The sequence below is a fragment of the Toxorhynchites rutilus genome, chromosome 1 (assembly GCF_029784135.1).
Source record: "Toxorhynchites rutilus septentrionalis strain SRP chromosome 1, ASM2978413v1, whole genome shotgun sequence".
In the NCBI taxonomy this organism is placed as follows: domain Eukaryota; kingdom Metazoa; phylum Arthropoda; class Insecta; order Diptera; family Culicidae; genus Toxorhynchites; species Toxorhynchites rutilus.
In genome coordinates this window covers 37,731,847-37,758,208 of record NC_073744.1, presented here as the reverse complement: position 1 = coordinate 37,758,208, position 26,362 = coordinate 37,731,847, and the positions used below count along the sequence as shown (strand labels likewise).

Below are 26,362 nucleotides of genomic sequence, written 5' to 3'. Positions count from 1 at the left end.
ATTGTTGCCCCTCTAACCTCGAGTAAACCGCGAGTAATCGGTCGAAACCTACTAAACATAGATTTAAGATGAAATTTTTGTATAAACAAAACTTGAGTTAGCGGCTCCGCAAAGCTTATGCGATTGAGCCTTACAAATAAACGAATTGGAAAAAAAAAAAAAAAATGAAATTAAACTGATGTCTTAACACGAAGAGCGAGAGACGGTCAGTTCATTTGAATCTTACAGCTCACACACTCTCTTCAATTCTACAGCTCTTTTCTCTCCTTCATCATCATCAAAGTGAGCTGAAGAGCTGTTTGATTTTTTTTGCGAGCTGTTCCGCGTCAACTCACTTCAAAGAGTCGATTCTTCGGAACAGCTCATGAACGGATGGCACATCTCTACTACTAGTTGGAAAAACTCGTTTTACATAAACGCATTCATACCAATTATTTTCTCAATCGTCTGCCTTAATTTCTATAGAATTTTTATGTATAATAAAACCTCGTGTGAAATGATTTGACTTTAAACGTTCCATAATTTTGCTATGTATAAATTATTGATACTTAATTCTGAATATTTGACAACTTTAGACACCTTAAACATTTGATGCATAGTAAATATATTTGAATTTCTTTTTCATTTCATGGATATGAAGATACCGGAACATGCAACAGTTTGCATCCAAATCGCAAAATTTTAAATTTTCCAAAATACCTTTGTAGAGTTTCATTTACGCAATGTAAAACGAGCGCCCCCATTCGCCCTCGTTACTATTTCCGAGAACCAGCCATGGAAAACCGGCCGAGAAAATAACGTTCAAAAATTGCGACAGCAGCGAAGAAGCAGCCGAAAAACAAACGTCCGAACATTGTTCTCCGCAACAGAAAGCGAAAATATCGCTGCGTTTTGTTTGAAGGATTTTCAAAGTTGATTTTAGTTGCATTTGCAGTGAAATATAGTGAACTATTCACGGGGAAAGTAAATAGTGCACAGTGGCAATTGTAGCCCGAAAAAAACTTGTTTATTTTTCGTGATATTTCAAGGTTGATTTTGCGTTTGATATAGTGCTTCTCCCGCCAGGATGAATCGTGGAGGTAGGATGCGGTTGTCTTTATTTCTTACAATGCGATGAGTGTGATGAGAACGCTACTGTCTGTTCAAATATTTTTGGTGATATTTTTTTTTCTGAATTCCCTCATTGACACTACTAGGTCTGGTTGAAAGAACGCCAAATAAGTCTGCGCTGAAAGATGGCGGACTCGTAACCGAGCAAAGCCGTGCGACGAAATCCGGTCGGAAGGTGAAGCGTCCTGCCCATTTCGACGATTCTCCAAACTCAAAAACGACAGGGCCGGACTCTGGCGTAAAGGTGGCAGATTCGGCGGACATTGGAACACCAAAGCATAAAGATGTTTCGGAGTCAGCAAAAAAGTCAGCCAGGAAGACAATTCTCAAGAGTTTCGATCAAGAGACACCGAGTAAGAATGGTGTTCAGGAGCCGGAAGCTGTTCAGGCAAAATCAGCTAGGAAGACACTTTTGAAGGAAGATTCGGAACAACAACAGAAATCTTCGCGGCGAACTATTTCGAAAAGTCAAAATGATGCAACGACGCCTACAAAAGAAGCCCCTACGGAGCCAGAGTATGTGAAAAAATCTGCTCGTAAAACACTTCTTAAGTCCGCTGTGAAGAATGCTTTCGTTCAAGAACATGAACAAATCACGCCAAAGAAAAACAAAGTGGCAACTGGTTCTCCATCTGTTAAGAAATCTGCCAAAAAGGTTGAGCCCGAGGAAATTGATTCATCTGAATCGGGAATTTCTCGCACTGGTCGGAAAATTAAGGTTCCGGCTCATTTGAAAGAATTCGAGGAAGTTGTGGTCGCAAGTCCGAAGAAAGAAATACCACAGAAATCTGCTACACGGAAATCTATGGCACCGGGTAAATCGATGGAACCGGAAGGCGAAGAAAATATTGCTCCAAAAACTCCCAGAGGAAGGTCAATGGCAGCCATTCGTAAGGGTTCCGAAGCTGATTTGGAGAAGGAAAAACATTCGAAAACACCATCGCGTCGTACAAAGCCCAAAACGGATGATCTGATCGATTCGGCAAGCGCTGCCGAAACACTTAACTCCACGGAAGAACCGATTGCTGTGAAAACCCCTATGAGGCGAAAATCTATTGTTGGAACGGTTGATCCTGTGACGGAGCTTGTAAAGGCCAAGTTGCCGTCCAAATCTTTCAGGAGAGGTAAATTGCCGGTTAATGCCGATATGCATGAGTCTCCGGAAATTGTGAAGAATGACAAGCTTGCTGCTAATTCATCGGAAGGGAACAATGAGGAGAAGCCTCCAACAAAAACGCCAAAACGGGGAAAAGGTACACCCCTAGATAAGTCTCCTGAGTTGGAGACTACGAAAGAGAAAACATCCAATCGAGGACAAAATGCGTTTACAGAGAAGTCCTCTGAGTCAGGTATGAGTTCACCAACGAAAGAGGACAATCATCCAGCTAGAGCCAGACGTGCAAAATCTTTAGCACCAGAAACGGCAACGGTCTCACCACAGGTGCAAGCTAAGCTTCCAACCAAGACGCCGACAAAACGTGGAAAATCCATGCTTCCCCAAACTCGCGACCACTCACCTGATGTTGCCCCAAACACACCAAAAACTGCTCGGATTATTGACGAATCGTGCGAGCCAACTTCTCGCTCCGGACGAAAGATCAAACCTAAGAAATTCTTCGGTGAGTTTGAACAAGATGAAACAGTAACGGTAGCTCTTAAGACGGTTTCTCCGATGAAGCCAGTTGAGACTCCTCAGAAGAAGATCTCACCGGTTAAGAGGCAAAATAGTTCTCCCCAAGGGGTGGCTGTGAAATCTGGAGTATCTCCACCAAAGAAAACTAAACTTGAGCCGAAAGCAGCCAAACTATCCCCAAAGGTGTCCAAAATATCACCGAATACTGAGGAACGCCAGATTACTAAACGGGGTTTCAATGATCATCACCGTCATATGCATCTGGAAAAGGAGATAGTGGTAGTGCTGGAGAAAGATCCCCTCGCCTCGAAGGCTGGCGAATCTTCTGAGTCGAAAGAGGAAGAGGTAGACGTTGTAATTCCAACAGATGACGCAGGTCGTGAGGAAGAAGAGCCACCCATTTCCGTGCCTGAGGTCGTTATACAGGAGAAACCGAAACGAGGTCGTAAAACACTTCCGGCTCCCGCTATGATGGATGAGGGAAATACTAAAGTTCCAAAAACACCATCTTTCCGGCGAACATTGGCTGTTGCAAAACCAGCGACTCCTGTAGTGCCTCAGGAGGACACCGGAAGCAGTCGCTCCGGAAGGAAGATTAAACCGAAAAAGTTCTTCGATGACGATGGAGATTCCAAGGTCCAACCCGTTGTTACAACAGCTGCTGCCACTGCTGGCGGTGGTGGACGGGGAAAAAGAAAGACTGTAGCGGTAGTGCTGGACTATGATGACAATGCGGAGCATGACGATGACGGTAAGCGGCAGCCAGAAGTTCAGGCTGAAGGTGATATTCAAGGTGATCAGGAAGAACCTTCTCGGGACGAAATTCTCGCCGTCGTCGGTGCGGTTGATCCTGTTGCCGAGGACAAAGAGGACGAAAAGGAGCATGAAGAGCCTCAAGTCACGGATGAAGATGATAAGGAAGCACAGGCGGAACCCATTGATGGGTAAGTGTTGATGGCCGGTAACGTGCACTTTGTTCTTCCAGCTGCGCACCAATTGATGTCTCACACCGTCAAACGGTATGGGAAGACAGGTGCGCATCGTAATTTCGCTGCAATATGTGACCAAAATAGATTATAGATTCTAATAGTATGACAGTAGGACTACACCATTGAAGGATGAAACAAGTTTGCTGAATTAGGTTGGTTATTTTTCTCCTGAGTTTTTTACTAATTTTTCCCCGGTATTGTTCGGTTACCTCTCTCATGAAGTATCGATATCCTATGTATTTGACAAACCCTGAATTAAATTCATTTTTATAGAAAAAAAAGAAATGAAAACATCTGGCGTTTTTATTTTAGTTCGGCATATCCCTTTTTGTTTCGCTTCATCCCTGTACATAAGTCACTGAGATGAGGTGAGGCACCACTTATTGTTGGGCCTATAACTGCGATACTTTACGATACAATCAACCTCCGGAGTTAACTAACCAAACGTTCAGCCCTGTTTCCTGATCTTCTACTGGATTTCTCCTATTGTCTACCAGAATTCGAGACGTAGCGTTGACTAGAATAAATTTTAGCTAATTCATCGCACCAGTATTTCGGAAAGAAATTGCCTTTGAAGGCAGAATTTGAGATTTCAGAGAAAACACTATCGAATTGTTTATTTTGAATTACTTTTCTGTTGATTACACCAATTTATTTCAATATCTGTGAAATTTCAGAATAATACTTCCAACATTCTTGTCTTTTGAATCGAATGAGGCCAAATTCTAAACAGCCTCCTAATAAAACGAAAGACCCAATGCAATGATCAATATAAGGTCAAACAAGAATGCGTGTAAATTGATGAAATTTGTATTACAATATAAACTTATTGCCATTAAATCAACTAAGGTAAAAAATGTTGGTTGGTCCAGTCGGAAACATGATCTTGGTTGTCCACTTTTTGAATGCTCTTGTTTAGCGCACCTGAGTCAAATCAAGTATTCAAATGTTTCAAAACATATAAATAAAATTCCCTTTTTTATTATTTACAGTAGTTCTATAGGATATTCACATGTTTCAAAGGTTTATAAAATCCATCTTCTGTCGGTGTCAATGCGCCCCTCATTTGAGCTAACTTTTAATCAATCACCAGTACCACTTTTAATGATACGTATTCAGACCTTTTCTGGATTATAACTCTTACATATATTGTACTCAAACATGCTTGCACATCACTTTTATCAGACTTATATATCTAAATCACGTAAATAATGCATTTCGATGACCTCAATTCTGATCATGGTTTGTTCGATTTACTGATGTTGGTTTGTCTGTCCACATGATGACTATGGCAACCACTTGGAGCGCTGTAGTTTGTTTTGTCCTGTTCTCCTTCGCGCGAAGCAGAAATAAAGTTTCTCTGTGTTGAGTGTTATTCACCTTTAAAATGCCCTAGAAAAGGCAATATTCTGGAGAAAGCTTCTTAATGAATCAATATGATGCCAGTAAACTCAAGCAATAAGAAATGCAACATCGACTTGAAAATTCGAATCTTTTCATTCAAAAATGGTGGTTTCTAATACCGGACACAAACCATGATCATATTTTCTCTTTGAAGAAAACCGTTAAAAAAAACAGAAACGTCATATGGTACTGTAACTATAACTAGTGACTTGGGGCTTTCCAACAAACCCAAACCCGTATTGATTACATGTGATTTTCATAACGAAAAATCGATATGCATTTACTAGTTGCGTGAAAACACCCAAAATACAGAAAAATACGGGAATTTGAACAATTTGTCGAAATCTACTAAGCGGGAGGATCAACGAGAACAAGATCTTCACGAACTCCGAGCGCAAGTTATACAATTATTGCTTCGAACGTTGGCAGTCTGGATGCTGCTGATCTCTCGTTAGCGGACTCAAGACTGTGATATATTCAAACACGGGTCTCAAATTCTACTTAAGAGAACTTCTGGCTGCAGAAGGCAGCCTGAGAGCGGGTTTTTAAACAGAATTTTTGCTTACATGATATATCCTAATCCTAGGTCAAACACTGGGAGTGAAGGAGAAAGTGAGTAATGCTTCTCCATATAGTCAAAAATTCTATTTGTCACTCGGTCAAGTATCAGAGCGAATATAGATATGAATGATCCTTTTGATTCTGTTCCAGCCACAACCGACCGTTGGTTTTACGATCGCTCGCGCGCTCGCTTATTTTATGGTTTGTTTTAAGCCTTGCATCACACTAAATTCTAAACCATATTCCCAGCTGAATCAAACATACGCTCGCTTCAAGCGATTAAAATCTACGCACCAACTGTTCTAGAAGCTAAGAATAGAACTAGGGAAAATCACGTGATTCTGATCTTGACCTTCATTTGTCTATTATTCTTTTTGGAATAACAAATTCTTTCGATTGCTTACAGTTGGCTTTACGTTTAACTCCGGCCATCAGATTCTGCACAGCCACCTCGTCCGCACAATACACCACAAAACGCCAATACGGAATTTCTAGTTGCGAAAATCTTATATGGAAACGTTGAGACGCGAAGTCCTTCCAGACATTTCTCTCGTTGACCATATTTTTTTTCTATCAACGGAACAAGCAACACTTTTGATTTTATCTTCAACTAGCTGACCCGGGGATCTTCGTCCCACCTATAATAATTGATATTTTCATTTAAATAATTTCGAACATTCAAGTCCCCACAGAAATTATTTTTTTGTACATGATTTATATTCGTGGTATAATCAGTCAACCCTCCTATAGCGCGGTGAGTGCGTTCCGCGTTATAAGAAACTCAGAACTAGTAGAAATTACATCATTCGTACTGCGTTATATGGAGACCAATAAATACTAAAGACAAGGGTAGTATTGATATTGGATGCGGAAATGTGGCCGTACGAATTGTATGTAATAGTGAAAGTAAGCAATCACATTGAATTGTATTGGTGTGGTTACATTGCTCCTCCCTTACTTCGTTCGAATTCGCCAGCTTCTATCGAACAAAGTTGTTTGATGGTACGTTGTTAAACGGAAAACGCGCTCTAAGAGGCCCGCGTTATAGGAGGGTTGACTGTAATTTCTTTTTAGGCATATAAACCTGATGACGACTAAGACGCATCAAACCTGATAAACCTCGAATTAAATCGTGAGGAACGGACAATAATTCATTCTTATGTATATAAATATATATATATATATATATATATATATATATATATATATATATATCGTATATATATATATACGAGAACTAATCAAGAAAGTTGAACCAAAGGGCCTAGCCGGGTAAGGCGGTTTACACGGTTGCACGGTATCAAAAAAGTTTTTTTTTTATATTTCCAAAGAGTGGTTAGGTAAGGGAGTAAAAAGTGCCCCCAAACCAAATCACTAGCTGTATGGCAAATATTGTAAAGGATATTAAATAAGAAATTTTGGTGATTTATTTGAACCCCTATGTGGTTTGACGTAGGATCTGTAGTGGAAAACGTACTTTTTCGTTTATTTCACGCCATCCTCAATAGATCCGAGATAAAAAATTGAAAAAAAAACTGAATGTACATCTTACCACGGTGTATCAAGAAAAATTTCATCAAAAAATTTAGTACTAAAAAAATATTTAAATTTTGAATTTTTTTTTTTTGGGATTTAGAGATTCAGTACTACTCTAATTCATATTTAAATGTGCTCTTACGGCTAGGGGTTCAAAATAAACAAAAATAAACAAAAAACGCATAGGGGTTCAAATAAACCACCAAAAATTTCTTATTTAATATCCTTTACAATATTTGCCATACAGCTAGTGATTTGGTTTGGGGACACTTTTTACTCCCTTACCCGGCCAGGCCCTTTGGCATATGAAGGTTTTAGGGAGCAATAAATGTTTCTATGTTGGTTCGACACACCTACCCCCTCTCTAAGGGGAAGGGGCTACCATACAAATGAAACAAAAACTTCTGCATATCTCGAGAGATGTGAGTGTTTTTGGGTACGAGAAATGTTTCCATGATGATATGACACCCCTCCCTTCCCTGGAATGGAAAGGTGGTCCTATGAAAATTTTACACATACTCCAACATGATAATTGAAAATTTTCGGAAAACTCTGAAGTAAAATAAAAAATAAGAAAAATCGGCGTTGTTAGCCCATAATTTGATTGTTGTGCTAACGAATTCGATCTTTGCTCGAAAGTGGAAATGGATTTAAATGTGATAAAACGCACTCCTATATATTCTTCCATCCTTATAAATAAAAATGGATCGCCGAATGTGTTGATAGGAGCAAAACTCGAGGAAGGAATTGTCCGATTTAGGGCTGTATTTATTCTATAAAGGGTGTGTCACATCAAATTGCATCACGGAAAAAACGCTGTAGAAATTTAATTTTTAGGAATTATATCTTCAGCTTTCGCTTATAATCAGATGTATAGCTCACGTTGGCCATGCTTCACTGTAAATTTTTCGTAAATTTGGAAAAATGTCGAACGAAAAAGAGCGTCGTGAATTAATCCTGTGCACTCATTTCGAGAATCCGGAGTTGTCACATCGGGACATCGGTAAGATGCTGGGAATCGTCCAATCCACGGTCAGCAGAGTACTAAAACGATACTTCGAGAACCTAACCATCGACCGGAAGGTGAAGAACGGCAAAAATGGATGCTCCGTCAGTGAAAAAGATCACAAGCGCGTAGTTAAGCAGTTTAGACGTGATCCGAGAAGTTCGGTCCGGGATGTCGCCAATAAGCTGAATTTGTCAAGTTCATTCGTCCAGCGGACCAAGCAGCGGGAGGGCCTGCGTACATACAAGGTTCAGAAGGCTCCTAACCGCGACGAAAGGCAAAACATGGTGGGGAAGACGCGAGCCCGGAAGCTGTACACCGAAATGCTGACGAAGCCGCATTGCCTGGTAATGGACGACGAAACCTACGTCAAAGCGGACTTTCGTCAGCTGCCGGGCCTGTTGTTCTTCTCCGCAGAGGACAAATTCAGCGTTCCGGAGGAGATTCGCAAGCAGAAACTATCCAAGTTTGCCAAAAAGTACATGATGTGGCAAGCGATCTGCTCTTGCGGAAAGCGGAGCGCCCCCTTCGTGATGACCGGCACGGTAAACGGGCAGGTTTACCTTAAGGAGTGCCTACAGAAGCGCTTACTACCACTATTGAAGCAGCCCGAGGGCCCGACCATCTTCTGGCCGGATCTCGCTTCGTGCCACTAGTCAAAGGACGTGTTGGAGTGGTACGACGCCAACGGGGTCACCTTCGTACCAAAGGAAATGAACCCGCCCAACGCGCCGGAGCTTCGCCCAATAGAGAAATATTGGGCGATTATGAAGCAGGCCCTCCGGAAGAACCCAAAAGTTGTCAAATCGGAGGCGGACTTCAAGAGAAAATGGATTTCTGTTCAAAAAAACTACAACCTGACGTTGTACAGAACCTTATGGACGGGGTAAAGAAGAAGGTGTGAGCATACGGGCTTGGGCTCGAAGTATGAATAAAAAGAAAATGCCAAAAGTTGTTTAATAGTTTTTATTTTACTGTCTAAAATTTTCAAAAGGATCGGTCTACTGGGCGAATTTCTACAGCGTTTTTTCCGTGATGCAATTTGATGTGACACACCCTTTATTTTATGTATCAAACATTTATTCCATGTAACGGAGAAATATGTTATTTGCAAGTGGTTGAAAAATCTTGAACGAGAGTTGTGTCTGAAAATAATCTGATATTATACTGACGAGTTCTAGTAGAAGTACTAAAAATTTTATAGTAAAAGGTAATTTTGAAGAGTCGATGAGAAGATCAATCAATGAACAGTTCTGCGATTAGACCCGTGAAAGTGCGCTCAGTAAGAAAATGTGAATGTTCGAAGGTATTGATAACAAAAAACTAATTTTGGGCGGGATGAAGTTTGCCGGGTCAGTTAGTGACAAAAAAATGGTTTTGGTTGTGTAAAAAAGGTGACTCGTGTTAGATAATACACAAATGTATGAGCAGTTTCAGAAAAAAAACAAAATTCACGAAAAAAAATGATACGATGCGGAGCTGTACAGCTAACACAGAAGTTTTTGCAGAAATGACTGGTCATTATTACCGTAATTTCGATTCAAAAACGTACCGATATGAGCCAACTCAGCTAATATCGAAAAAAAAATGGTGTTGTAAGCATGAATAATGACTTGCACTGTGGTCACGCGTATTCTAGAGCTTGCCACTCAGAATGCATTCAAGGCGTGTTATTTGGCATAGAAAACTCAACTAAGTACTAATAAAAATGACGCAAGTAATACTACGTTGAGACGGCGGAGTTCCTCTAGGAACGTTAGTGCCATTGAAGAAGAAGAAGAAGAAGAAGCATGAATAATGAACCTTCTGAAAAATCACACATCTACAATTTTTTGACGACACCATTTGCTCCGATTGCTTCTTCTAGCGGTTTCAAGACTAACTTCCTAGGTGTCACATTGAACAAACCTCTGGGGGATATGGCGGGTGGGATACTTTTCACACGTGGTTACCGCTGGAGCTTTGTAAGCAAATGGTGGCTATCGACTGTACATTTTTTTTTAGAAAAAATAATGCAATAAAACTTCCCGCAAATGGTGTTTCTCCGGCACAAAATTCAACATTTTCAACGGTCAAAATATCGAGTGGGTCAAAATTACTCTAAATGAGCGGTATGAACTTTCTGAAGCTGAAACTCCGCGATGAACCAAAATTCCGTTCATCTAACGTTTGCATTAAGAAAATGGACTTTTTTCGGATGGTGATAAAAAAAATAAGACAGATAACTGAGTTTGATAAATTCCCCATGAAAGACAATTTATTAGCTTACTTGCAAAAAATCATTTTACGCCCTTGCGAGCGGACTTCCGGCAGTTAATCGGAACATTCGCCATGGCGGACGAAAACATGTGTGAAGGCATGTGTTTGAGTTCTTTCTTCTCAGTTTTCGCGACAAAACTGTTGGAGTAGGACTTACGCTTCGGGTTTGCCCAGAAATTCTCGATGGGGGGCGTTGAGCGGATTCGCCGGCTTGGGTACCACATCGATATTCAGCCGCTCCATCTCATCCAACGATCGCTTCGAGTAGTGGTCCCACGCCAGATCCGGCCAGAACACCGCGTTTTCGCCCTTAAATGAAAATAAAATTTCAAACAAACCATTATCATTATCTTGGAGAAAATTGAAAATCTTAGAAATCTCGTTGAACTTTTATTGAAACAACATTATACCTATTAAGCACATTTCATTTTTTACTCTTGATGATTGCCTTAAACTGACGAAATTGCACAAAGAACACACAAAATAGTAACTCCCCGCTGCAATAACTTCTTATTGTGCGTATATATTTTAATTTAATTTATCTAATAGTAAATTAACACGTGGGTAATCATCTCATAGTTATCAGTTTGGTCGGGAAAGGATGCTGAAATCACATTCATGATCAGAGAGTCTCCGTAGTCATAAGGTTGTGCGTCTGTTTACTGAGCGAACGACAGTGGGTTCAATCCCAGAACCCTCCATTGATTGAATGTTTTATAGGTCTTTTTTCAAGACTAGAGGCTGTCAAAAAAAGACAAACATACTTGCAGATTTGATTTATTGAAGTTGAAGATACACGTCCATTGTTGAAAAAAAATTAGTGAGCATCCGAAAACGGTCCATAATCAGCTGTTCGGTCAAGCTTCCGAAACAGGAGTGTTGTATGGCCTCCATGTCATTTTTACGAAAGCATCTTCTCATTCCACCAATCTATTTTTTCCAACTCCTTTCTCTCCAGGCAGAGGGCTGAGACAGATTTATCGGGTTGCGGTTTTTGAGTACAAATGGGATCGTATGGGTATTCAGGACGGATTGCGTTTTTTGGCCTCATGCGATGACGCTTTATCCGACGAAAATACGTATTGTCTATCTGCATAATGTTGAAACAGAATTGAAACGGGATCAAAACACATCTTGATTTATAGGCAAACACGGGGGCTTGAACCACGGCTTGTAAATATCTCTCGGAAATGGCAATGCGCAGCAACACTCTCTGTTCAAGCTTATATTTAATGTTCGGAGATGCAGATTTTCTCTCTCTCTTTCTCTTTCTCTCTCTCTAAAAATTTTGCGGTTTATGTTTACTATTTTCAATATCCTAAGATCCTCAACAGCTACTCGTAAGCAAGGTAGTGGAAGATTAGCCAAAGTTGCGGGCGCAAAATAATTTCGTTTTCTTTTTCGTGGCTTCGACTGCAAGGATCCAGCCAACGGGATGCCACGAAAAAGTTCAACTGTCATCACCAGTACATCTACAAAACATTGAAAAGAGTCAGTAAAAAACACAAGAGCCGCGGAATACACTGAGAAACAGATTTCGACGCTGAAATCCCAATGCCGCTGGTTGATAAAAACATATTGTGGAAAAAGTTTTGTTTTGGACTCTTTCGGAGACGCACATTCCAGGAAACAATCTAGAGAAAGAGAGAGAGAAAAGAAAAAGAGAGAGAAAGAGATAGACAGAGAGAGAGAGAAAAAGAGGCTCAACTCGGACGATTCCTTCCTCGGATTTTGCGCTTTTATTCATATATATATACTACTGTTGGTTCCATGTTTCGGGGGAAAACTTATATTATTTTGAAAATAAATCGTTCATTCTAAGCTCTTACAGTAGTAGGAGAAATTTTGTCACAGCAAAACTATCCTATGAAGTGTCCTTATATTATGACTTTCGGTAAAAAAAATAAACTCTCATTTCAGAAACAGTCGCAGTGAGGCATACGAAGAGGTAGCCCCAACGGTCACCGAAAGCGATGGCGAGTCCTTGTCAGCCCAAGGTAATAGCAATGGAGGGAACGACGACGACGATGGCGATGATGACAGTGGTTCTCGTTTTACCGAAGAGCCAGACCATGAGGAGAGCCCGTCGCAGGAGCCCGTCGAACTTGGCCAACCCGAGCAGTATGGAGGAGAATACACCCAACGAATCGAGGAAGGACAGATCGGGGAGGAGAACGCAGAATCTGCATCGGAAGGAAATTTTCCAGAGACCCGTATCGAACAGACTGCACCACCGCCTCATCCGGCGGAGAAAGTTCCAAACGATCCTGCTCCGTTAGCTGAGCAGATCGAACCGATGGAAGAAGACGGTGGGAAGTCAGCGGTGGATCTACATGGTGTGGACATCAAAGAAGTAGGAGGGAATGATGATGATTCCAAATCGGAACCGGCGGGCGAAGCATCACGTTGCGAAGAAGTACACCGAGAGGAGATGAAGGATGTCATTCTTGAAGGGGAATCCGAGATAATTGATGGCAACGAGGACGAACGGGAGGGGTTGTCTATTAGCTCAGAACAGGAAGAACAGCTGCTACGAGATGCAGAGACTTTCGAAGAAAAGCCAACTGATGAGTCGTCTAACGTGATACATGCACAGGAGAAAAACACAGAAGAACTTGAAACAGGACTTGAACCCGAACCCAAGAGCGATGCGTTTATTGATGAAGATGACGCAGAAAATGTTCTGAATGTTCCAGAAACATTTTCCTCTGTCACCGTCGAACAAGAAATTTCAGAGGTTCTCCAAGCATCAACGAAGGTGCAGAACGAATCTAAGGAACAGTCTACGTGTAGCACATTCTCCGAGGCCCTGCTAGTGGATGATGATCTATTGATAGAGAGTGCTTTAGGAGAAGCGAAGAAGGATGATCATTTTGAGTCAATTGAATTTCTAGAGGAATCGAAGATTTTCGATGATCAAACACACGGTCCAATACAGGATATAACAACAGCTCCCGAAGAAGAGCAAGACGACCTAGACAAGACGGAGCCTCCGGTGATGGATGACATGGACGATGACAAACAGGATGACCTATTGCAAGACGTTCCGCAAGGTACAGGTGATGTCTCATTTGCGGACCGCGACGACGAAATCGTCACTGTCTTTCCGGACACACAGAAGATTCCAGCGACCGCAGATGAGACCTTTGAAATTCCCACTGATCGGGATCCGGCTGCACCTAGAACCCCAGAATCAAAGATTACCAAACCCGATGAGACATTCTCGCCAAACAAACCCGACGATGGCGAGAAGCAGCACGCAAGCGTTCCCCAGGAAATCATAGAAATTCCTGATAGTCCGATCGTTACCATGCTGCTGCCCGGAGACGTCGAAGACAAACCGGGAAGCGCTACAAGCACCCCTTTCAAGTCGCAAGATCTATTGACAATTAAGGAGCGCCTCATACAGCACAGCCGGAAACGTTCGCTTTCAGCTGGCGAGGTGGAAATTGTCAAGAAAAACGTAACATTCCATAGCCCTGCGAATAGCACCATTCTGGTCGACACCATTGATGAGCGGTTGAAAAAGAGCTTCAAAAATGAAGATGTGAACAGTGAGTATTTTGGAGAATGTTGTTCTAGTGTGAAATTTTCATTCTTCTCCCTTCAGTAACAGACATAAGTCACCGTCAACGTTCGCAGTCGGAGCAAAGAGAAATGAAGCCGACCAAGATCAACAAAATGCCCAACTTCAAAAACATCCATCAGCAGCAGTTCAAGCGAATGGAATCCATCGAGGAGTTTCACAAAAGGAAGGTTCAGCGAGCCAAAGATATTCTTACCAATAGTGCTGCTAAGAGTCCTGCAGCCGCAATGTCAAGAAGTGGTAGGACAGATCTGTTTCCCTAGTCCTTTGTGAATGAGTGTAATTTTTTCTAATTTTTGAATTCCCATCCTTGAACTTTTTAGCATTACTGCCCAAATCACTCCATAAATCCGAAAAAGAAGCAACATCCTCCACCGCAGCCAGCATCCCACCATCCGCCTCAAAGGCCATCATAGCGAGGCCAGTTACCACCAAATCCACAAACCCACACAAACCGCTGCTCTCCGATGTCGAGAGAATGGAGAAGCGGCAGAAGCAATTCCAGACGGCCTTCAAGACAAAAACAGCGACTGTCGCTGGCGGAAGCACAAGTGTTCGGGACAATGCGGACGGAGCGAGACGCGTCATAGAGCAGAGTCGACACAAACAGGGACAGATCCTGCGAGGCGTTCGGACAAACAAGCGGTTCGAGTTGTTGATGAAGTTTAGGGATTCACAGGATTAGATAGAGCTATTGGGTGGTTCGCATATTTTATCTTCAAATTCATACTCCACCGAATGCGACTCATTGATTGGGTCTGATGACGGACAGAGGAAATGATGAACATTATTATTAATTTGGGCAGGGTGGTCGAAAAACCGCATTCACCCGTTGATTTATTCAGTGACTGTTGATTCATCTGATAAGTGCTGCTAGACAGTGCTTACATTGTTCTCATTTTCTATCTCCTTTTCATCACATCAAACTTATTAATTGCTTGAAAACACATTTTATTGAATTATTTTTCGTTTTCACGGGACTGAGCGCAACCATACAAAAACATGAATAATTAAAGCAGTAAATTAACGTGCGTAGAATGAGAGGTAAGGTAAGCTATTAGATTTTATTGTTCTGCAGGTAACAAGCGAATTGATTACATCATATATGAGCATATTGATTGTTGTCTGTTAGTTGCTAAGAAATTTTTGAGCGACCCGCACATCGCCCTGGCCGCGCCATTGTAAAAAAATTAACAATGCATAACAATATATTATTAATAAAGGAATACATGAATCACAAATTGGCAGAAGGTTTGAGTTGTTTTTGTTTTCGAAAAGTGACCCCATTCTGTTTACTTCCTTGATCAAAAAGTTCCCGGAATTTATTCAGGAAATGAAAAGTAAAAAATTATACATCAATATCGATGTTGTCCCCTTCAAAGTACTCCCCATCCACTGCAACGCACTTATTCCAGCGCTTGATTCAATCCTCGAAACATTTATGGTCATCAGCGTCATCTCCGATTCATCCAATATCTCATCTCGGGTGCTGAAACGTGTCGTTCGAATAGGAAAAAGTCGCAGGGAGCCAAATCAGGAACTCAGTGGTTGCTGAATGGTATTCGTTTCGTTTCTAGGAAAATGTTCACGAGTAACGATGTTGTTGCAAATTCAATTCCATTTTGCAAATTGTACAAAATCGAGACACGCACACGCCAGCAGATGTACTCAACAGAGCGTCACTTTTAGAAATGTAAAACTATCACACTACAATTTTTATAGAATGTCAATGACAGATGTACCAACCTAAAAAAACAGAAATCAAAACGGGTGATTGAGAGCGCCACACGGTGGTGATTCCAGGAACTTTTTTTCTTCAAGGTAGTGTATGACAACTGTAACTGAACATCGTCGACAACGAAAATGGTTTGACGACGAGTGACGAGCGCTTTTGGGCTAGAATAATGCAGCACGCGTAGCCATGGAGCTGCTGAGAATCGCGGAAGTTCTTGAAAAAACTCGCACAAAGATTACATGCGGCAGACGGACATGATGAACGAACGCGAAGCAATCGAAAGATGGAAACAGCACTAAGACGGAACAGTGGTTCTGTCTGTTCTGACCAAGACGGCCTTGGAGAGAACTACCGGTGCAGTGAACTACGATAACGTACTACCTCTTACGATGAGTGATGTATAGGAGGTCACTATTCAGCAAAGAACCACGAAGCAGCTGGTAAAGATGGCAGCGGAGCTCTTCAAAGAAGATCCGACAAAATTTATACAGTGTATGCACCAGGATCTGGGATATGAAACAGCTACCGGAGAAATGGAAAGACGCGGTAGTCTGCTCCATCTATAAAAAAAAAGTTGACAAGTTGAATTGTGGAAGTACTGTGCAATCACGATCCTGCATGGTGTCAACGAAATTCTATCCCAGATCCTATTTCGCCGCCTATCGCCAATAGTTAGTAGATTTGTGGGAAGTTATCAGGCCGTGATCATGTACGGTTTCTCGACGATGGACCTGATTTTATCCTACTGCCGTTTTTAGGGTATCCTCCAAAAGTGCCGCGAGTGTCAATTACCACGTCCTTGTCGACTTCAAAGCCGCATATGATTCCATCGACACAGCTTACCTCGAAGGATGACAAAACCGATTCAAGCAACGGAGATGAACGGCGAGCGGTGCAGTGTCTCAGGCGACCTTCGAAACCGTTTGAGACTTACAGGAAACTTCGCCAAGGCGATGGACTCTACTGTCTGTTCTACAATATGACGCTGAAAGGTGTTGGCTGAGAGTGGGATTCAGCATGCGAAGCACGATTTTTAACAAGTTCAGTCAGTTCATTTACTTCGCTGATAAGGAACTAGGAACTGACGTTGAGCTTTTCGTTAGAAAAACATTAACGAAACTAAGTATTTTGTTTGCTTGATTGGGAAGACTTCTTTTTCCTTAGAACACGTTCAACGTAAACTTAGTTAAAAAAGTTAAACGTAGGGTAAGTGGGGGCAATTTGGACCCTAAGCAAATCGCCTAATATTTCCAAACCAATACGGTCTAGATAAAAAAAGTCACATTGTACACTGAGAAACACTTATTCCCTTTCAATCAATAATGTTTAATCATTATACACTGGAGTTGCTTTTTACGCGGGGATACGTGGCACGTTAAAAAACCGCGTTAATCCCAAAATCCGCGTAAATTACAAAGTTCGCGTAAAAATAAACTGTGTAAATTTCAAAATCCGTGTAAAAATCTAATAAACAATGAATTATTAGTGTAAAATGCAACCCATATTCTAACAATTGAATAACTGATTTTTTTTGCATGCTACAACCATGATATCTGCTTCTCCTTTTGTGCATGAAGAATTTTGTTCACCGCTTAAAACGCGTTATCGAAAAAAAGAGTGGTCACATCGAAAGTCCATTTTTTCCACCTTTCTATATCATAGCTTTTGTACTACTGATTCAGATGATCGACATATCAAATTAAAGTCAATTAACTAGTTTTTTGGAAAAATATTACAATTGTAAAAAAATATGATTTTGTTTTTATAATTTTCGATTGCATTTGTTTTTTATTGTTTACATGGCTTTGGCTGATTTTTGGATATGTTATGTAAAAAAACCTCAGAAAAAATATAAAAAAATATAGCGCCCTCTAGTCCAAAGCCATGAAAACAACAAAAAATAAATGCAATCAATAATTGTGGAAACAAAATCCAAAAAAATCAAATTTGATATGTGGATCATCTGAATCAGTTCAGTAATTCAAAAGTTATGAATTTTTGAAAAAAGGAAAAAAAAGATTTTTTTGTACCACTCTAAAATGGAAATGGACATCCTAGAAAATAAAAATACTGGTCTAATAATTTGCAAAAAGGAACAAAACTTCTAATTTTCGCGGAAATCCTAGAAACACTATATTGGTTTGGAATAGAATGGCTGTATATACAGGGTGGACTCGATTATATGTGATTCGATTACAGGTCGGACTCGATCATATACAGTTTGGAAAACTATTATTTTTTTATATTTCAAATATGGCTTATTTCAAGAAGAAATGTAACCTTTCAACGTTTAAGTGAAGTTTAGTGGCTATTACATGTACATTGGGGTAAAAGTCGTGATTTTTGTACATTTTGCTTGAATTTTCACCAGGAATTGTTTATATCGATATTGCAGCCAAATTAAGAAAGATGGAAGTTGGGCGTCAAAGACCAAATTGTAGAGCGATCAAAGAACTTCAATTTAATTGATAGAAACAATCTAGTTTAATATGAATTTTTAGTATAAAATTTATAATTAAAATGATTAAAAATGATTAACTTTTAAGTTTTTCACTTTCAAAATGTTATTAAAATCCACTAATTGAGTTGTTCCACTGCTATATCTTGTACTCAAATTTCTCATCTTTCAAATGAAAGCATTAGAATCGCCTTCCGTAGCGTACTTTTTAATGTAGAGCCAGTTTTAGGCAACAGAACCCGAAACAAAAAAAAAGTTTTATAGCTCTGTCATTGTTGAAACTCGAACATATGTGTAAGAGGATTTTTCTCATCAAATATGATCGTCTATCACCTTCTGAGAGAATCTGAATGTTTTTTTTTCTTGTGAAAAAGATGTTTTCTGACTTTAAGGGGATGAATCAAAAATCAATTTCCTCTTCTATTATCAAAAAACGAAAAATACATGCAAAAAAACAAGCAAAAAATATTTTATGACTCGATTATATACAGTGACAGTGACTATTATATGTACATTGGGTAAAAATCGTGATTTTTGAAGATTTTGCTTGAATTTTCACCAGGAATTGTTTATATCGATATTGCAGCGAAATTAAGAAAGATAGAAAGTGGGTGTCAAAGAACAAAATGTAGAATGGTTTTAGAGCTTTAATTTTGATTGATAAAAACAATCAAGTTTGATATAAATTTTTGGGATAAAATTAATTATTACACATTAAAAATTACTAACTTTGAAATTTTCACTTCCAAAAAGCTGATTAAATCCACTAATTTAGATGTTCCACTACTATAGCACGACTAAATTTCCTCATCTTTCAAATGAAAGCAACAGAATTGGCTTACGCAACGTACTTTTTATTGTAGAGGCAGTTTGAGGCAACAGAGTCCGAAGCAAAACAAAAGTTCTATAACTCTGTCATTGTTGACAATCGAACATATGCGTAGAAGGATTTTTTTAGTGATGAAACGGATAGTGGTTAGGCCGGATACCGGATATCCGGCCAGCTTCGATATAAATTTTGAACGAATATTAACCCTTTGCGGTCGGAATTTATTTCGCTTCAAAGAGATCTTATCTTTCCACGCCCATAATATTTTGTTTAAACCAAGTACCGTTATTTATTATCCATAGAAACTGCGTATTCATTTGTGAACAAGTTCACTAAACATCTAAATTCGTTTAGAAAAAGTGTAAACTATTACATATAGTTGGATAAAGTATTTAGTATGATTCCTTGCTGTGGTAGCTGATAGCAGACATACGACCACAAGGGGTTAATTTTTTCATTTAGATTAAGTATCCAATTTAGCTCCGCGCAGTGGCGATATCGTAACCGATGAGGTTATACCGAGGTGCGATTATTGACAATTGCAAAAAATTCTATTTAATAGTGTATCATGTTTTCCACAAGGAACAATTTTATTCTGATAATGGTTTTATCTTATTATAAATTGACTTTTGTGTGTGTATTGAGATAATTCTGATACTGGCCGATTAAAAGTAAGAGTTAAATGCAATCAGCAATCAAATATTTTCATTGAGATTGAGAACAAGCTTAGAACTGTCTTCAGGGATGGTAGCCTGAGAGGGGGTACATTTACTTCACTACAAATCGAAATTATTATGATCGGCGACAAATTCACAAATTTGAAGACTCAACAACTGTTAGGCTTGGTGGAGAGTTGCGTTGGGCCTTTATATATTCAAGGTAATTCCACATGTTCCTGCATCAAAAAAGTATTTGGATAAGAACGAGACTTCACAAAGAACACCTAGCTTACTTCGTATGAGAACATCTTTAAACGCTGAAGAGGTCGTTTTAACTAATTAGAAGAAGATCAAAATCATCTGATTGCATCCTTTTTAGACCCGGGGTTCAGGTGAGACCATTTAGGTGTTCTCAAAACGTAAACAGACAGACAAAAAATCATTGAAATCAAAATCATCTAGCAAAAATATCTTGAGACAAATAATCTGAGAATAACAGCTCATTGCCGTCTTCAACGGAACGAAATGGAAGCGATGGAGCTGAATATAATAATATTAATATATTTGTTGACATGAGTTGATAATAATTCAATTTCGATAATATTTTGACATGTCAGTAATCACACCTTATTTTTGATCTCGTGTTAATGATGTTTATATGCTGTTTTGTTATAATTTATTTTATGTTAATAAAAAATAATTTTTTTTCCAACTATCCGGTATCCTGCCGGATAGCGAATATTGACCGGATAGCCCAGATACTGGTTAGTTATCGGATATCTGTTCCATCTCTAATATTTTACATCAAATATGATCATCTTTCACTTCCTGAGAGATTCTGGGAAAAAATATTTTTTTCATGTAAGAAAGCTATTTTCTGAGTGAATCAAAAATTAAAATTCTTCTTTTATTTTCAATAAACGAAAAATATTATTAAAAAAAATTTTTTTGACTCGATTATATACAGGGTTCGATTATATACAGTGAAAAGAAATCGGAGACAGTATATAATCGAGTCCGCGCTGTGTAGATAAATAACCGGCGGGGATATCCCACGATCCAGTCAAACCCCGAAACACTTTCTTCTCACGCTCACCAAACAGGTATCGAACGAACCTGCCGCCGTTGCCCCGCATCGTTTCGCTGGCGCACAAGTCAATGTGTTTGCATTGTCTCCCAATAATTTCGGAATTATTATGTGCAAAGAAAACACGGTAGAGGAAAGGAAGAAAGATTCTCAGCCCGAGTTAATATCCTCTCTGGTGCACTTCCTCATTTTTTCCCATGCATGTATCATTTATTCAAAATACCAAAATCGATGGGAGCAAAAAAAAAAAGAGACAGGAAATGCAACGTCATAAAAGAAGGAAGGAAAAAAATACGAGAACCACTCGGTTTAAAACTACACGCATTTCCAGTTGCATACAATGCAAGAAGGTACAAAGCAGCAACAATAATAGCGTCAGCAAGGCCCACCGAACGCCGAATACACACCAACGTTCGCGCGGTCGATGCTTACACAGACACACCAACTAAACGCAGTCACCACGCGTGATCTCGTCAACGGTCTTTTTTCCCACCGCGCTTCCACCCCGCGCCGCATCAATCCTGTAACCGCTGCTTCAGTGCCAGGAAACTGTGATCGAAAAGCGTTCGCTTTATTGCGTTGGGAAAAGAAAAGAAGACCGTGGGAGAAATGGGATCATCCATACCAGCGGTCCGCGCGAGCGAAAGAGAGGGTAGCATATTTTCAATAATAACAGCAGCAACGCATAATCTCCTTACACAGATAACAACAAAAGGAAATATCCTTTTTCTCATGCCAACGGGAAAGAGAATTGCAAAAACAACATATACGGATGAGGAATGAGGTTTACATATATTCGAACAATTGTTTGGGAGAAATGATTTCGAATGAAAATTAAAATGGCCATGAGAACTTCATCCGTTTCATTTTATCAGGGTAGAATGAAACCGCATATTTACTTCAGAGACACACGATTAAATGTCCAAATGCCAAATTACAAATTAGAAAGGACATTCAAGAAATGTGGCAGAGCAAGCGGCTGGGCCTTTCCACAAACTCAAATCGAAACGAGAAAGAGACGGTTGAAAAATTCTCATAAGAATTTCTTTTTTCCCACGCTCAACAACGATCGTTAGCAATTAGTTTCCCACGCCAAAGGGAATTTTCCCAGCATCAGGCAAGGACAGCATTGCTACCAGAAAGGGAAATTCACCCGAGCTCTGAGCACAGAAGTTGTGGAAAGCGGAACAGATGAACACCGTTCGCTAAGCAGTTCGCTCAAATTCGCCGAAATTAGTGAGAGGAACGGGCGAACGAAAGAATGATAGCTGTCAATATAGGACTGTGAGTGATCAAAGTAAATAGAATATCAGGTATGTTACACCGCCTGTGTGAAAGAAGAAAAAGAAGCTAATTTCAAAAATTTTCAATTTGTTCGACGTTGTAAAGTTTTTCAGATATTGTGCTTTATTACTTGTTTAAAAAATAAGGAAAAGTTACAAACTTGAAGCCGATCTGACGACGAATACAATAGTGTATCGTATATTAAATCGCATAACAAGCGTATATATAACATCATATGCCCTAAAATTTGGTTGGCATATAATGCGTCTAACTGGCATATGTATGCAAAAGTGGAGGCCATATACATACATGGCAAATGCTTACCGAATTAGTTTGGATGAATATGCAACTTTGACCGGCTATAATAGCGATTATGTTGAAATTGAATTGCGATCTAATATGAATATATTCATGAATTGTCAAAGCACCAAATACGACTTTTGTCATACTCATATACGATTTATTACAGACATGAAAAAAAAACAAATGACGCAAAATATTTTCGTGAAATGTTTATTATAGCCTCACGAGTCACCATTTTTATATATGAGTATTTATGTTTGTAGAAATAATAATTGTTTGATTGACTTGTGTTGGGAGTGGAATATGAATACTAAAATGGCACAGATTGATGTTTGGTGAAAACTGCTCCGATGTGGGTTCGAACTCCGGTCGTCTGGATTATCATCCACCAGCTATCTCGCGCGGCTATCTGAAATTTAATTCAACAGCGGTTAAAACTTTCGAGTGCATGAGCATTTCATTGACATTTCAATATGATGTAATATGTTCTTTATTAGGATCTAATATGATTTACTGTTTTATGATTTTCTTCAGCATGCAACACGATTTACTACAGTACTGAACCGATTTAAATTATACGCATATACGACACACAAACTGCATCAGCGTAATATACGCATATGATGCGGATTAAATATATTTTACGACAATGTACATCATAAAAGTGATGTTTATTATACCAATATGCGACTTAATTTGATAATGGTATATAAAATCGAGTGTTTACATTTTATGCGATTTCAAATATACACGATACATACTTTGATTGATATTATATGCGATTATGATTTATTCGAATTTCTTGTAAGACTTGGCACGTGCAAAATTATACGATTTAATGTTTGCTGGGGGGGGAGTAATATTCCTAGTATTCTATTTACCTCGGTAAGTGATGGAAACAATGTTGGCAACCGGTGGCGGCATTCGAGTTTGGGACTAAAACTATTCTCCATCAGATTAGAAGGCCCTTAGACAGTTCTAAATTGCTAAAATTGGAATGAAAGCTTTTGCTTGGTTATTTAAATACATGAAACACGTACTCCTGATTCTAAGGGTGCTCATACACTGTTTGACCGAAGCCAAATATTTGACTCTTTTTGACAGATAAAATTTGGCGCATCATATGCGTATATTACGCTGATGCAGTTTGTGTGTCGTACAAGTGTATAATTTAAATCGATTCAATACTGTAGTAAATCGTGTTGCATGCTGGAGAAAATCATGAAACAGTAAATCATATTAGATCCTAATAAAGAACATATTACATCATATTGAAATGTCAATGAAATGACGCATTATATGCCAACCAAATTTTAGGGCATATGATGTTATATATATACGCTTGTTATGCGATTTAATGTTTGCTGGGGAGTGCGAGGGGATTTTCTCAATTCTTAGGTATGGTCGAGGTTCTGCCAAAACGAACTAAGCGCCAAAAACATTATTTTGAGATATTTCAATTTGAAGTTCGGTCTCCCACTAATTGACTTTGGCTGATCAAATCTATCATTTTATCGCTCACGTGTTACAAACAGGATGTCAACCATAATACTACCTTTCATGCTGTAAGCACACATCTTCGTCAATTTCTGATTCAGAACTTTTATTAAAATGACAAAAACTAAATTTCGTGGCTGTTAGACACTTAAATCTTCGTTCTTTTTGCAGCCAAAGCGAACCTAGTGCATGGTAACTATTAACATAATAACATTACACAACACATTAATATTTTGTAACGGCTCTGGACTAATTTCATGAATGGTATATACAGTAATTTACATTTAATGCAACATGGCCAGGTACCACTAAGTGTCGCATTAGAGTCGATTTTGAACTGTAATTGGACATTTTCGATGAGAGTGGTACAGTGTCGACGTCTGGTGGCGACTTTCAATGTGGGGCCATAATTTGGGCCCCGAACTTGATGTTTACAAAAGTGTCCAATTAGAGATAAAAATTTCCAATTAAACGTGTCGCATTATAGGTCTGTCCAACTAGCAAAATGTCGCATTAAATTTAACCCCCTACAGCCCAAGCCCGCCTTTAGCCGGGCTTCGCGGATTCTCTTTTCAAATTATTCAGACATTATTTTCAATGTTCACCCCCACTAGAACGTCCCTAGAATATTTTCATCTATCACATATACATATTGTTTTTATGCTGGCAGCTTTCTGCTAGAAATATTTTATGTTGAAAGTCGGAAATAAAAGTGAAGAAGGTTTTTTTTAGATAAATAAAAAAACTTGGGCGGTAGAGGGTTAAATTACTGTATATTGACTCACTTTTGCTGTTTTTGACAAAATAATATCTTTTTTTTTCTTTCTCCCATTTATTTATTTATTAGGCTCATTAGCATTTTAGCTGTAACAGAGTCGGGTTTTAATCGTGTACATGTACATATGTTTATGTTTCTATAAATTGTAAATTACACAGTAGTTAGTAGAAGTCATTTAGGCGTTAAGTTTTCTGTTTCATTACATTATGGTAAATTACACAGTAGTAGCCATTTAGGCGTAAGGGTATTCTTTCTGTTCTTCCATTGTTCAGCAGACCGGACAGCGGAGACAGTTGATACTGATCATTGTTGGGTTATTTATAGAACAGCAGCCCGATGTTTCTTGCAGAGCAGAGCAGTTGTATGGATGAATCGATCTTTGTTCCACCGTGGATCGATTTCCATCGCTGATGATGGTTGCGTGGACGTAGTTATTGTATGACAACACAAAGATGGTCAATTGAGGGCCCGGAGTTTGAATTCACGATCGATCGCTTGGTAAGCGAACGCGTAACCAAGTGGCTACGAAGACCCCCCAAAATAATATCTTAATAAATGAAGATGTTGGGGCCAAATGGCAACCATAACCACAAACAACTACTGGGCTCTCCGCTGGCAGCCTCGACTGTCTGTTCGGTTGACGTCAAGGTTAAAAAGACATTATGTGTCATTGTTCGATTGATATTGTTTTGTGATGTAGAAATAGATAGTCACGTTTTTATTGTTCGATATACAATTTAGTTATTAACAACTTAACCCGCGATTTGATTGCCCTGATGGGCCACCTCGCCTACATCACAACAGAAAATAAATTGATTTAAGAATGCATTACACTTGGTTCGTTGTGGTTGAACGCAATTTTGAAAAAATCAGTCCAGCCTCTTAAAACGCTTTTACACTTACACAGTCAGCCCTTTGACCGTTTTATAGCGAATTCGTTTTTGTTCAGTTTCAACCCCAGTGCCGCACTAACTACTGTCAAAACGTTTTTTTATTCACTCAGTTTCAACCTAGTGTCGCACTAGGTTCGCACCGAAAGCAGTTAGTTTCGCACTGAGATGTTTTACGGGTTGGCACTCGGGTTCACCAATACAACTATACTGAACTGTCAAGTTCCGAGTATTGTTTTGTAAAATCTAAAAATAAAGACTATGAGAAGGGAATACCTGCTGCTTTTGCTTTTGTATTTCGGATTCTGACTATATAACGCACACCAACAAACCACCGCATTCGTAAAACTGAAAACGTTTTTTTATTAAGTCAGTTGGGTACTGACTAAGTTTTAAAAACGAATTCGCTATTACTTGCCAGATCCTGACGACATCTGATTCCAGGAGCTGTCCGAAACTGAAAAATCCGTTAAAGATTCGAATCTGCCTTCTTGGAGAAAACGATCACTATCGCCCGATGCCATATTATAGGTTCATGGTTCGCTTTGGTTGAATGCAATTTAGTTTTTTTTACAGTCTGCTACACAGAATTTTTGTATTGGAGCTGCTGTCAATTGTCCGAATGACCTGGTCATGTTACAGTTGATAGATTGTTATTTTCCGCATCCAGTGGTACAAGAAACTCAATCACGAAAAAAATGGCGTTTTGTTCATTTGGCAGAACCCCGACCTTGTGAAATAGCAACTATGGCCAAATA

General features: G+C 39.4%; 1 protein-coding gene and 1 non-coding gene across 2 annotated transcripts; both read left to right on the top strand.

The window, feature by feature from the left end:
- Window positions 1-655: 655 nt before the first annotated feature.
- LOC129777772 (titin-like) lies at window positions 656-15,319 on the top strand. The gene is made up of 5 exons (XM_055784256.1): window positions 656-1,079; window positions 1,197-3,687; window positions 12,419-14,052; window positions 14,109-14,324; window positions 14,408-15,319. The coding sequence occupies exons 1-5, from the start codon at window positions 1,067-1,069 to the stop codon at window positions 14,767-14,769; spliced, it is 4,716 nt and encodes a 1,571-aa protein (XP_055640231.1). The 5' UTR covers window positions 656-1,066; the 3' UTR covers window positions 14,770-15,319.
- A 4,265-nt stretch (window positions 15,320-19,584) lies between these two features.
- LOC129763747 (U4 spliceosomal RNA) lies at window positions 19,585-19,720 on the top strand. The gene has a single exon (XR_008741025.1). It is a non-coding gene; the product is annotated as a U4 spliceosomal RNA (small nuclear RNA).
- Window positions 19,721-26,362: the final 6,642 nt, after the last annotated feature.

What these genes read in the sequence shown, in the direction of transcription:
- LOC129777772 (XM_055784256.1), top strand. An exon ending in CAGGCGGAACCCATTGATGG is followed by an intron (nt 3,688 to 12,418) that starts GTAAGTGTTGAT and finishes CTCTCATTTCAG; the next exon opens with AAACAGTCGCAGTGAGGCAT. An exon ending in CAAAAATGAAGATGTGAACA is followed by an intron (nt 14,053 to 14,108) that starts GTGAGTATTTTG and finishes TTCTCCCTTCAG; the next exon opens with TAACAGACATAAGTCACCGT.